Source organism: Pongo pygmaeus, chromosome 7, assembly GCF_028885625.2.
Source record: "Pongo pygmaeus isolate AG05252 chromosome 7, NHGRI_mPonPyg2-v2.0_pri, whole genome shotgun sequence".
Taxonomy (NCBI): Eukaryota; Metazoa; Chordata; class Mammalia; order Primates; family Hominidae; genus Pongo; species Pongo pygmaeus.
The window spans coordinates 74,990,479-75,003,691 of record NC_072380.2 but is presented as its reverse complement, the minus strand read 5'-3'; the positions used below and the strand labels follow the sequence as shown (position 1 = coordinate 75,003,691).

Genomic DNA, 13,213 nt, shown 5'->3' with positions numbered 1-13,213 from the left:
AAACCTGCACATTCTGCACATGTATCCCAGAACTTAAAGTATATATATGAAAAAAGAATGTAAATAAATCATGGAGATTATTGGCAAATACTCAAGATCTGCAAAGGAATTTTGGGGTGGATTTATTCACCACTGTCCCATGTGTGTAATCTGCCTTCACAAATGTCAACTGAGAAGCATGTAAATAGACAATGAACTTGATTCAGAGAGAGACAAAAAAATCTTGGGAAGTTTAATTATTGGTGTTAGTATCACTTTTCTATTTGAAAAACTAGGAAGATAAAAGACTGGCATTTGATGTATCAACATACTCAATCTGGTGGTTAAAAATAAAAACAAAAAGTCATATTTTGCCCCCCCAATATATACATATTTATAATTACAAAAAATTTTATTAATTCCCTCTCTTGTATATTTTTTTTGGACAATTTGAATACTCATTCCACTTCAGCCAATATTATGTTCTTGAAGAAAAAGAGATGAAGGGAAAAACAAGTCCAACTTTTACTGAGAGAAAATAAGAGAAAAGATCATACACTTCTTATTTATCTCTCCTACCCCTGACTTCCCAAGCACTGATGTTGATTATGTACTTGTTAAACTGAATAACAAGAAAATAACAACACTACCAATCAATTCAGAAGAGAAGGCCCTACCAAAATAAAATAGCTAAGTGTTATGACCATAGAAGAATTAATTTATTGTGGCAGCACAATGAGGACCAAGCAAAATGTCAGATTGGCTCTAGAATTTTAAACTCAATTCTAGAGAAGAAAAGCTAAATCTGTCTGCAAAATTATGGGAAACCTAGAAGGATGTAGTGCTATTGATTTATTTTCATTTCTTTCTAACCACAAAGACAAGATAAGGAAACAAGATAAGGCAGAAATTCTCATTTCACATACTTGATGATTAAATCTCTCACAGTACTGAAGAATATATGTACATTTTTTCTAGAATGTGTTATAAAGTACTACAAATGAAAACACTGTTCCAAGAAATCATGTCAATTAGTTTGAACTGTGTGATTGAAACTGCTGAGTATTATTTTATAAATATTTTTCCTTCTTACTAATAAATGAAGCCCCCTCCTTTTTTTTTTTGGAAACAAGGTTTGGCTCCATCTCCCAGGTTGGAGTGCAGTGGCACGATCTTGGCTAACTGCAACCTCCGTCTCCCAGGTTCAAACAACCCTCCTACTTCAGCCTCCCAAGTAGCTGGGACTACAGGCACACACCACCACAGCTGGCTAATTTTTGTATTTTTTGTAGATATGGGGTTTTGCCATGTTGCTCAGGCTGGTCTCGAACTAGTAAGCTCAAGTGATCTGCGCGCCTTGGCCTTCCAAATTGCTGGAATTACAGGCATAAGCCACCATGTCCAGCAAAGCTCTTAATTTTTAGTTAAGCATAAAGTCATTAAGAATAAAGACTATAATACCCAGCTTTCTTCACTGCAAAGTTGGGGGTGGACCAAGTTTTGGCTAATGAGATGTAAGCAGAAGTAGCGTGTGTATTTCTGAGACATATCCTTAAAGGAAAGAAACACTCCTTTTGTTCCCTCTCCACCTCCAAGGCCAGAATACAAAACCAATGGCTGAAGCTTCAGCAGCCATTTTGAGTCATGTTATGGTCTTAAAAATGGCGGCCACAGAGGGTGAAGCAATAAGAGAGGAGTCTCCGTCCTTGTCTCTAGGGAAATCACATCCAGCTGTTTGCTGACTGTCTCCAGAATTTCGAAATAAAAAGAGAAATAGACCTCTATGTTATTTAATCCATTGTCATTTTTCTTTTTCTGTCACTTGTAGGTAAGCCTAATCCTAACTAATATAGACTAAGTTGTCTGCCAAAGCAAATTCTATGAGAAGAAATGGATAGATTATTGGTCTCTTCAAACTGTTTCTTAATAACTCTGAAGAGAAAGGAAAAACATGCCTTACATGGAAAATGATTCAATGTTTTTAGTCAATCAAAGAAACAAGAACAAAATTCTGAGTTAAGAACTGACAGTGTTCAAATCCCAATTAGGTGACTTTCAACTTTCGATTCTTCCTTCCTGTCTCCCTGTCCATTCCCTTTCTTTCTCTTCCTCATCTTCTCTCCATTTTCCTCTCCCTTCCTTTCTACCTTCTATTCTTTTCTTCTTTTTACTTAACTTAGCTCTCAAGTTTAAGCTAAAGCATATTTTGGATTCTTTAAATATTTCAGGTTTTTAAAAATGTTTAGCATTTAACATGATTTTTACCCTTTATATGAATGCAAGTTCAAGAAAGATGATTCAAGTTTTGCCTGCCACCAAATTTTTCTACAAATACCAATATTTAAGAAGTTGTATCCACCTTCAAGAAGTGGCATTTTTCTTTTTAGTCTTCAATAAGAAACTAAGCTTTTTCAGATGAAAAAGAGATGCTACCCATAACTTTTGAATTTTTTGATAATTCCATTTTTTTGAGAATTCTTTATTGATAAATACATTCTTCTTTTTTTTCTTTTAAAAATCTTTATTGAGATATAATTCAAAGGCCATACAATTTGCCCATTGAAAATGTACAATTTAATGTTTTCTTAGTATATGCACAGAGTTGTGGAACCATTACCAAATCTAATTTTAGAACATTTTTTATCACCCCCAAATGAAACTGCATACTCATTAGCAATCACTCTTATTCTATCCCCCAGCCTTAGTTAATGACTTCCTGTTTCTAGAGATTTGCCTTGATAAATACATTTTTCTAATAATTAAAACATATCTACTTCTCTCTCTCTCTTTTTAGAGACAGGCTCTTGCTGTATTGCCTAGGCTGGAGTGCAGTAGTGCACTCACTGCAGCCTCTAATTCCTGGGCTCAAGTAATCTTCTTCCCTTCCCTCAGTCCCTCAAGTGGCTGGGGTCATAGGTACATGCCACCATGCTTGGCTAATTTAAATTTTTTTAGGTATTTTTTGTTTATTTGTTTGTTTTTGTAGAGATAGGGTCTCACTATTTTGCCCAAGCTGGTCTTGAACTCCTGGCCTCAAGTGACTCTTTCACCTCAACTTCCCAAAGCTTTGGGATTATAGGCATGAGCCACTGTGTCTGGTCATCTGTTCCCTTTCTAAATTGTTCACTGTGCAGTTATATGAAGAGTACTTTCCTCTGTCAGTTCACTTTTGGGCATAATATCCTTAAGTTGTGGCCTATTTATCACAAATATTTCAACATGGTTCTTAGACACTTCAACAGACCTTCTATCAAACAAAGGTTACAGATAACTTTTAAATTAGATGGAAATAAAACCCCAGGCATTCAAGTTGTTATAGTTTTAAAAGAGCGATTATTTATATTTTTCCTACTTAATTCAGCTATACCTGGAAAGAACGTATCTTGGGCAAAAATGTCAAGTTAGAACATTTGCATTCTGATCAACTATGAAATTTATCCTAGTTACATACTAAAGTGACTCAGAAAAAATAAGTGGGAATTTGCTTAAAAAATAATTAGCCAGAATAGAACATATTTGGGGACACAATTCGTTTTTAAATTAGGTATGAAATGAAGATTTGTTTATTCTTGGCAAGATTCTTTTTTAATTTGCAAAGATTGAAAAGAGAAATTTTGGTTTTTGCTTCTCAAATTAGCAAAGAGTCATGATGGTTTTCCTCAGATTTGCAATGTACATGTTAGCTAGTTTTAATGAAGACAAATTCTTCTCAATCAGGAGTTTCCCATTCATTAAGTGAGACAGATGGCAGCCTTGGCATATTTTGTTAGAGCCAGCCTCTCGAAACTGGCTGCCTCCCTTATTTAGGTCTATAGGAATAGCAGGGCTTATTTTTCTGAAAGAAAAATCAAAGAAGTCAATATTTTGCTAGGGCAAAGTGTCGAGTGTCTTCAAAACAAATGAGCCAACCACCTCCCAGATTCGAAGTGGTAAGAAAGTGTTTTCATTTTTTTCATTTGAGGGACACATACCCTCACTTTATGTGGTAGGTGGAAGGCTAAGATACTTGGGGATATACACATTTAGAGATTTTCCTAAGAGATGTTTGAGATTTCTCTGATGTGTGCTATTCCACAACCCAAGACATTTTGTGTCCTTTGGTAATTCTCTAACCCTCCCTGTAACTCCCTTGCTTAGATTTTGCTGGCTTTGAAACATGACCAGAAGCTCAAATAAAGAAAAAATAAGCTGGAAAGCATCCCAGCTTCCTGTGGTGCTGCACGAGGTCAGCAGAAGCCGCTTAAGAAAGGATGCATCATTCACACAAGATAGAAGGCATGGCCTGAGGAAGGGCTGGCCAAGGTTTACAAGACTCAGTGCTAAGGTGGCTCCAAGAGGAAAAACACTGGCTTTAAATGTTCACCTCTCCATTCCAGTCAGCATTAGAGGCTAAAGAGCAGTGGATGTCCTATCTTCAGTTTTGCCAGGGCCGCTTCTGAGGAGAGCTATTGAATCTAGAGCTGCACCATCTCTTAAGATAGTTAAGATTCTGACCAGTGAATGCAAGCTAAGGGAAGCATTCATTTTCCCTTACTCTGACCAGACACACAATTGCATATGGAGAAGCTGAGGTTTGGCAAGAACATACAGCATACAATGCATGTAGTGAACATGTCTTTGCGGAAAACCCTACTGGATATGCACAATGCAGAGTGCATTCTCTAAGACTGGAGGCAAAAGCAAGAACTGCAAATGCTCATTTCCATGGAACAGTAACTGTGACAGTACTTCATTGGAATTACCCAGATGAATGGGTAATTGCTGAGTATTACTGTACAACTCTGAACTTCTTTTTCTCCCTTTGTCTTGCAGAAGCATAGCCCCCAAAGAGTAGTCAGGAAGATGAGAGGCAGGGAGAAGAAAAGAAAGAAGAGGAGATGGCAGATCAATATAACTTGTTTCTGATGAGTGGCAAATATCCAGAATGTTAGGACAATCTTTATGGATTGCTGAGGTTGGAGATTGAAACAGTTATAACTTCATATTTAAGTGAAGAAAGATTAAAAATGAAAACATATACACCATATTAAATAGTTGCCTATATTGAATATTCATAGAGAAATCACTAATGTAAGCATTTTCTCCTCAAAGCTGTTATCTGCACTTAGACAAAGTTCAGACTCTGCAGTGCCTAACAGAAGTATGTACAAATTCACATGAAGATAAAATAGAAACAAAATTTAGTACGGTTCTATTTTGTGAAATGTTAACCATGTTTTATTTGCATGTGTATGTGTGGGGGTAATTAAGTGACAGTTTAAAATATGTCAATACTCATTTTATCCTTTTTTACTGACTCTCTACAGTTTTGATGTTTTATCAGCTTTTTCAATAATCATAACAATACTAACAATAATTATTGGCATTAGTTTTGGAATTTGAATATTAAAGTTATTTTTAAATTAAAGCATTTTTTTAGTTTATTTCAAATCATTTAAACTTGCACAACGTTTTCCCAGCTGCTTTTTGAAAAACAGAGTTTGTTGTTTCCGTGGGCTCTTCATAGTGCTTGAGTGGAAAGCAAGAGCTCCAGACAGGGTACAGAGGAGTGCTTTGACGTTATTAATAATAATCACCTCCTTTAATTGTGGAGTGCTTCACTGTGTACTGAGAATTTTTTTATGTTTTTCATTAAATCTCACCTCACTTTTGGGAGGTAGGGATCATAGTTCCACTTCATAGATGAGGAAAACTGTAGTGCAGAGATGTCAAACACTGTCCAAGAACATGGTGGTGGATGGGACCCAAACCCCAACTTTTGCTCCCATGTTCTCTGTCCACTGGCTATGGCTCTTGCCCCTGTGTACAGATACAGGCTCTGGACAAGTTCACCAAATCCCTTAGGCTTCAGCCCCCTCATCTGCAGAATAGTGGCTTGGATTCCTCCATCTTCAAGGTCCCTGCCAGCTTTTCTTTATTTGAATTTGGATTTATTAAGCAGAAAAAAAAGTGATGGGAGTTTGTGGGTACCAATGGATTAAAGGGGTATAATCTGGAGGCTAGTGAGTAAATTAGGCCTCCAAATGGCTCACTGTGGTTGTGATGAGCTTGGAGGAATGAAGGCAAACTTTGTCACATTAAACTCTGATTCTTAACAGAGTCTCATGAAACCTATAGGCTCCAAAAGAAGAACAAGAAGAAAAAAGACTTTTACACACAAACAGACATTTGTAACAGTTTTAGGTGGTTAATAGACTGACTTCTTAGAGATGCATGGGCTGAGTTATTAACCACATATTCACAACTTTCTCGCCTATAGGGAGCTTAACTGTAGTTGTTAAAATAAGTGAGCAAAACTTATTTTCATATAAAAAATAGTGATTGAGAAGTGTGGGCAAAAGTGATGTGAAAAGTGTATATATTTTATATTGAGAACAGACCAAGTTATCAGTGATGATGAAAGTTAGCACAGTGGTTGTCTATGAGAATGCAGGCATTGCCTGAAAAAGGGCATAAGGGAATTTTTTAAAGTGACAGAAATGTTCTGCATTTTGATTGAGGCCTTGGTTACATGGCTATGTACATTTTTCAAAACTGATCAAATCGTACCATAAATATTTGTGCATTTTACCATATGTAAGTTTTATGCCAGTTAAAAAGATACAACTGTGATGCATTTTCAAGACAGTCCTTTTTTCCACAGATAATTGCTTCCCATATCATTTTCTTGGTTATTGAGAAGGGGTAGGAGAAAGAAAAGCTGATGTCGTTCAAACGTGAATGTCTCCTTTAGAAGTATTTATAGAGAATGCCACAGCATTTTCAGGCTTCTTTTGAATATCCTAAAGGCAAAGTTCCTGACTGCAGGTCTATGTTTGTGATTTCTGTCCCACAAGCCCATGAGCTGTATGTTTAGGTCTGACAGCAGTGTCAGGAATGGAATAATGAGTAGAAAATATGGACCTCAGAGACACCCATATTCCCTCCAAAGGGGAAAGGGGTTCTACTAATCTTTTTACTCTTCCACGTACCCACAATATGGATATATATACGTGTGTATATATATACATATATGTATATATACACACATATATGTATATATATACACACGTATATATACACACACACACATATATCAGGAAAAACAAGATATGCACAAATCTGAAAATTTAGATTGCCATAATATTGTTCTGGGTTTTAAGAAGTCAGGAACAAAGGAGGACTCCATGTTTTGTTTTATGCTGTTGAAAAATGACCCATATTCAATCCAAAAGCTGGATCCATTATTTGTACCTATTTATCAGCTGTCACAGGGTCTACCTTGGTGGCTGATAACCACAGGTAATGTCTGCTAAAACAAATTCATCAGGCCTAGAATAACTTCAACAGCCAGCAGTGCTGACTTAATATCTCCACAGCACACACTGAGATTTCTCTTAGAATTGACTGTAGAAGGTTCCACAGATTTGCTTTTTCATTTTGCATGCCTCACATTAAATATTGTTAAAAATTTAAAACCAAATTCTGTTTTTTCTTTTCTTTTTTTTTTTTTTTTTTTTTTACAATTTACAAGTGTTCATATAAGAAGAAAACGACTAAAAAAATACCTACCCGAGCACCTAGAACTCATCTAGAGAACAATGCTAATAATACAAAGGATGTGACCAAAATGCTCCGTGATTCGTGGGAAAGCCAGGAAGCACAGTCCAGCCTCTGGAAGGAACGTCAGGCGGGTCGGATCCACCGAGGCGCGCAGTCAATGGTCCTTTGCTCCCTAAGTCAAGTTCAGCAGCCGCATTTCTGGTTCAGTGTCATTACTTATTTCGACCTAAAGCAGAAAATATGAATTGCTTTCAAGAACTTCAAAGTTGACAGCTAAATATCTTTTATATTCATTGAGGCCTTTTGAAATGCAAAATAGCTCCTGGGTGCACCTGGTGCTGTCTGACTGTAGCAATAAGAAAGTTAGAGACTTGGGCCTTCCTGCTTTTCAGATTAGGGCGTGGTAATTGGGCATCATCATCAGAGTGCAGGATGATTTCCTGGGAGAGAAGTGCCAACCACACAGTAATTGTTGTGTGATGTGGAGTAGTCGCTATTGCTTTTCTTAAGGGTAAAGATAACAGGGTAGTGTTGTGTCCGCAAACTATGAGATATTCACATAGCCTGTTCTTTCTACAGTATGCTGGAGAGTTAAGTGCTCAAGATCATCCTGCTCTTGCTTTCATAACACCCAATCATTGACTTATGTTCCTTACATACATCCCATCCTGTGATGACTACTTTTATGTGTCAGCATGGCCAGGCCATGGTGTCCAGATGTTTGGTAAAACTTCAGTTTACCTCTCGCTGTAAAGGTGTTTTTTTAAAATTTTTTATTTTGAAAAGTGATTAACATGTAAATCAGTAGACTTTGAGTAAAGCAGATTGCCTTCTGTAATGTGGGTGGGCCTCATGCAATTGGTATAAGGCCTTCAGAGAAAAGACTGAGGTCTCTTGAGTTAGAAGAAAGTCTGCCTCCAGACTGTCTTTGGACTTGAGCTGCATCTCTTCCTTGGGCCTCCAGTCTGCCAGCCCCCAGATGCACGCATGTGTGGGGAAACACATACACACACACACACGTGCGCACACACACACACTCTCTCTCTCTCTCTACTGGTTCTGTTTCTCTGGAGAACCCTGACTTATACAGATCCCCATCTCCAATCACTGTGGTCTCCACACTTTTGACAACAACTCTGCTTATTCTATCCTAAGCTGTAAGCCTTTGGAATGTTAGGGCATCAGCTTCTGCATCTTTGCACAATGTCAACCTCAACACAGTACCTACTACATAGTTGATACTTCATAAACATCTGTTGAACACTTTTGCTCTCACAGTTTCTCTCCTATGAAAAGTCTTAGCTAATCCAAACCCTACTCACCTTTGAAGGTTGGCTGAAATTTCTTCTCTACTGTGAGGAAGACTTCCAGTTCTCCCTCAGCCATTTTGCTTTCTCATCCTGCTAAGAGCAACTCTCAGGCTATCAGCTCTTCCCCATGTCAGCTGGTGGCATCCAGGCCTCATGATTAATTACTTTACTCAGGCATGTAAGTTTTCTTCCTTCAACTAAATTATAAGCATCATTCCAACAGACTGCGTTTCACACTCACTTCATAACAACATCTAGCAACTTCTTTTCCTCTACTTCAGTTTGATGACTTTATGCCTTGGAGTGAACTCTTCAGTTATAATTTGGAATGGCTGAAAAATTTCCCAAAAGTTTTACTTTTTGGTTGCCACTCTTCTCACTGTACAGCATGAAGAAAATGACTAAAAAAATACCCACCCAAGTGCCTAGAAGTCATCTAGAGAACAACTCCCTCCTGCACGCCTCAGGAGTGGGAATCCTCCAGGCCTCTCCCTGTGCCCCTATCACATTTCCTCTGCTCATCTATTCTCTACATTCTGAATCTCAATGTCTACCCTTTCTACTCCTTGGCATTTTAACAGGGATTTAAACTAAAAGAGAAAGGGATGGGATTAATATGGTGGAATTTTATAGCTTTATGCAATCTTTACGTTAGAAGGAATTTTCAAGGTTTATTTATCCATCCGATACATGAATCCCTTCAAGAGTGAGGATAAGGCAACAGGAGAAGGTGTTTTTCTTTGTTAGCAGTAGTGTCAGTGAGGGTTTGGGGGAACTTCTAGGTATCCATTACATTTATCTTTAACACCAGCTCTGCCTCTAGCTGATATTTTCTGCTTCTGGGCTTTAGCAACGTGGATTGGTGAAGCAGTGAAACAGGCTGAGCCTGTTCCTATGATGTCAGGTAGGAATTCTGGAAGTGTTACTTCAGGAGCTAGGAAACATGTCTGTGGGGAGTTTTTGCAGAAGACAGTGAGGCAACTCTGAAAGGGGGCATTCAAAGGAAAACCTATTGGCAAACCTGTGTTAGGTTTTATTAACAGATTGACTTTTAAAAAATCAAACAGGGTTGGGCACAGTGGCTCACGCCTGTAACCTCAGCACTTTGGGAGGCCGAGGCTGGTGGATCACCCGAGGTCAGGAGTTTGAGAGCAGCCTGACCAAAATGGTGAAACCCCGTCTCTACTAAAAATACCAAAAATTAGCCAGGCGTGGTAGCGGGCACCTGTAATCCCAGCTAGTAGGGAGGCTGAGACAGGAGAATCCCTTGAACCTGGGAGATGGACGCTGCAGTGAGCTGAGGTCACGCCACTGCACTCCAGCCTGGGCAACAAGAGTGAAACTCCATCTCAAAAAAAAAAAAATTCAGACACAAAGATAGACAGAATAGTATTATGAATCTCTATGCATTCATCACTCAGCTTCAACTAATATGAAAGTTATGCTATTAAAGTTTCACCTATCAACCAGCAACTCCCACAGCCTTTTTTGGCTAGAGTATTTAAAATCAAATCTCAACTATTATATCCTTTCATTCATATCTCTATGCATCTCTAACTCAGTGATTCTTAACCAGTCGACACTTGCCAGTATCTGGAGACAGTAATGGTTGTCACAGTTTGGTAGGGAATGGTGTTACTGGCATCTAGGTGGTACAGGCCAACAATGCTGTTAAATATCCCACAGTGGCACAGACCCACTGCAAAGAATTACCTTGTCCATAGTCAAAAGTGTAGAGGTTGAAAGGACCTGCTCAATTGGTAAGAATTTCTTTTCTTCTTTTTACCTATTCATTAGCATACCTATCAAAATTGACAAAAATTTTTTAATATCATTTAATACCCAGCCCATAATCACTTGCTCCAATCATCTAGAAATATCTCATTACAATTGGTTTGTTGAAATTATGCCTTATATATCTGGCAGCATCACTATGAAGTGCATATATTTATAATTTTCACTAATAACAAGGTAAATATAAAACTGATTAATTAAAAATCTTTCATAAGAATTCAAAGGACACAGAATTTTGTGAAATGTAGTATTTTTACTTAAGTGTCTTTTTTCTTTCTATTTCTACCCCCAGTCTATTATTTTATAAACCAGTTGATACATAAGTAGTTTCTTGGGGGATGATAGATTACTTACACATTTTCTATGTAGTAAACATGTATGTGCATGTGTGTGGGTGTGTATCCAACTATTTGTTGGAGTGATTCCTATGGTTGAGAACTGCCTGGGCCAAATTTATGCAAAAATCTACATTTTTGGGTAAACTCCCCATGACTAGAGTAACTTGCCCCAGTATTTGAGAATTCTTCATTTCCTAAAGCTGTACAAACATCAGATATCAATATTTGTAAGCATCGATAATGTAATTTATAATGAAGTCTTTCTCATTTAGTAATGTTAACCATATCAAAATGAAGATCATATATATAGCCTTATAACTCATTTGTGCTATTCCATTTTCCTCTGTTCCTTTTGTTTTCACTTCCCTTGTAATGTGAGTCTCTTAGTACTGATTTCTGAAGAGTTCATTTATGATTAAAGATGTTAACATTTTGTCAAGAATTGCAAATATGTTTTTTTCTCATTCGTTTTATTGTTGTGTTTTATTTTTTGGTTATACAGAAGTTGTGTTTTGAAATATAATCTAGTTCTGTTTTAAAACAAGTTTTAAAACAAAGCAAACCACATATACACAATGTGTTTGACTATTGTGTCTCTTTAAATCAATAACAGTTTCCCTTCCTTTCTTCTTCTTCTTCTTTTTTTTCTTATTTGCTTTATACTATTTCCCACATGCTAGATTTGGCTGATTGCTTCCTTGTGGTGAGATTTAACTATTCTTGTATTTCTATAGTATCACTCCAAGGTCAGGCTTGACTTTATGGCAAGGCATTTTATAGGTGGTGCTGTGCACTTCTTATTGTAGCACATCTGTGGACACATAATGTCTCATTGCCCCACTTTTTTTTTTTTTTTTTTTTTGAGACAGAGTCTCACTCTGTCACCTAGGCTGGAGTGCAGTGGCACTATCTTGGCTCACTGAAACCTCTGCCTCCGGGTTCAAGCAGTTCTCCTGCCTCAATCTTCCAAGTAGCTGGGACTACAGTCACACACTACAACTCCAGGCTATTTTTTTTATTTTTTGGTGGAGACAAGGCTTCATCATGTTGCCCAGGCTGGTGTTGAACTCCTGACCTCAAGTGATCTGCCCGCCTCGGTCTCCCAGAGTGCTGGGATTACAGGTGTGAGCCACTATGCCCGGCCTGGTTGTCCCACTTTTAATGATGCTATGATTGATCAATGGGTCTGCATAGAATACTTCCATTTTGGGGATCCTTGAGATCATCTCCCTCTTTCTTTCTCTTTTTCTCTCTCTCTTTTTGCAGACGTTTGTAGATATGTTAGTAGTTACTTAAGGGTAACTGCCCTCAAGGCAGAATGGAATCAAGTGTTTCTTCTGATAGAACTGTAAATGTTTCTTTTTCTATTGATTTTCTAATCACTTCTGTGTGTGTGTGTGTGTGTGTGTGTGTGTGCTTTTTTCCTGTGTATTATGTAATCTTTCCTGTATATTGTTTCTTCCCGGAACTTATCATAATATGGGGATTATAAATTTTTTCAACGTCAATATTAAGTGCAAAATATGTGTATTTAACATAAAATTTGGTTTATATCATTGGCTTTAATTTTAAAATCAGAGGATACTTTCTCTTGGAAACAGGGCAAAATGACTTTTTTTATGTTGTTGGTTTTTTTTTTCAGGAGTGGTGGTGGACTATATCTCCACATCACTGCATAAATCTACTTTCTTGCCATTGAAATCAATGGCAAATACCCAGCAAAGTTCTGAGAAAATCAGGAATTGATATTCTCCCTGGAGGACACTGTTCAGATATGGGCTTTCTGATTTTGGAAAAAGGCTTTATGTGCTTCACAAGGAAGCATGAGAATCAGACTCCACAAATTTTAGGGGCAGACAGTGAAGTCACGTGTCAAAGGAAATGACCTCTGTTTCCTTTGACATGTGACTGGCCACTGGTCACAGCAAACCCTCTTGCATGTTGCCAGTTGCACTCTTGGCATCATTCCATCCTAACAAAAACAGAGGTGCACTAACTGGATACTACAGTGATAAGTCTGAACTGCATAAGCTATATAAACACAGCCATTTCACTGCTACATAGTCAAATAAGTATATATCAGGATGTGTTCTTACAGTAGTCCATGACATGGTACAACCATTCTTATGATGCATCAAAAAGTTATTAATGTCAGTGACAAAGGAAAAGAGGTCCAAAGCTAGAGAGAGCAACGAGCCCTGAGTGCCACTGCATTGGTGCTAAGTAAGGCAGGCACACAGGGAAGCCCAT

At 37.7% G+C, this 13,213-nt stretch overlaps 1 protein-coding gene across 3 annotated transcripts in view; it reads right to left on the bottom strand.

Annotated features, from left to right (window-relative positions):
* The window catches only part of NKAIN3 (sodium/potassium transporting ATPase interacting 3), an 802,780-nt gene that overhangs the window by 26,884 nt on the left and 762,683 nt on the right, over positions 1 to 13,213 (bottom strand). For 2 of the 3 annotated variants that reach the window (XM_054499190.2, XM_063668809.1), the window contains one exon: positions 7,068 to 7,747. The exons of the other annotated variant lie outside the window; for it this stretch is intronic. In XM_054499190.2, the coding sequence (XP_054355165.1) occupies positions 7,694 to 7,747 (54 nt within the window). In that variant the 3' untranslated portion in view covers positions 7,068 to 7,693. Of the gene's footprint in view, positions 1 to 7,067; positions 7,748 to 13,213 lie in introns of those variants that run through there. 3 annotated transcript variants of the gene reach the window in all.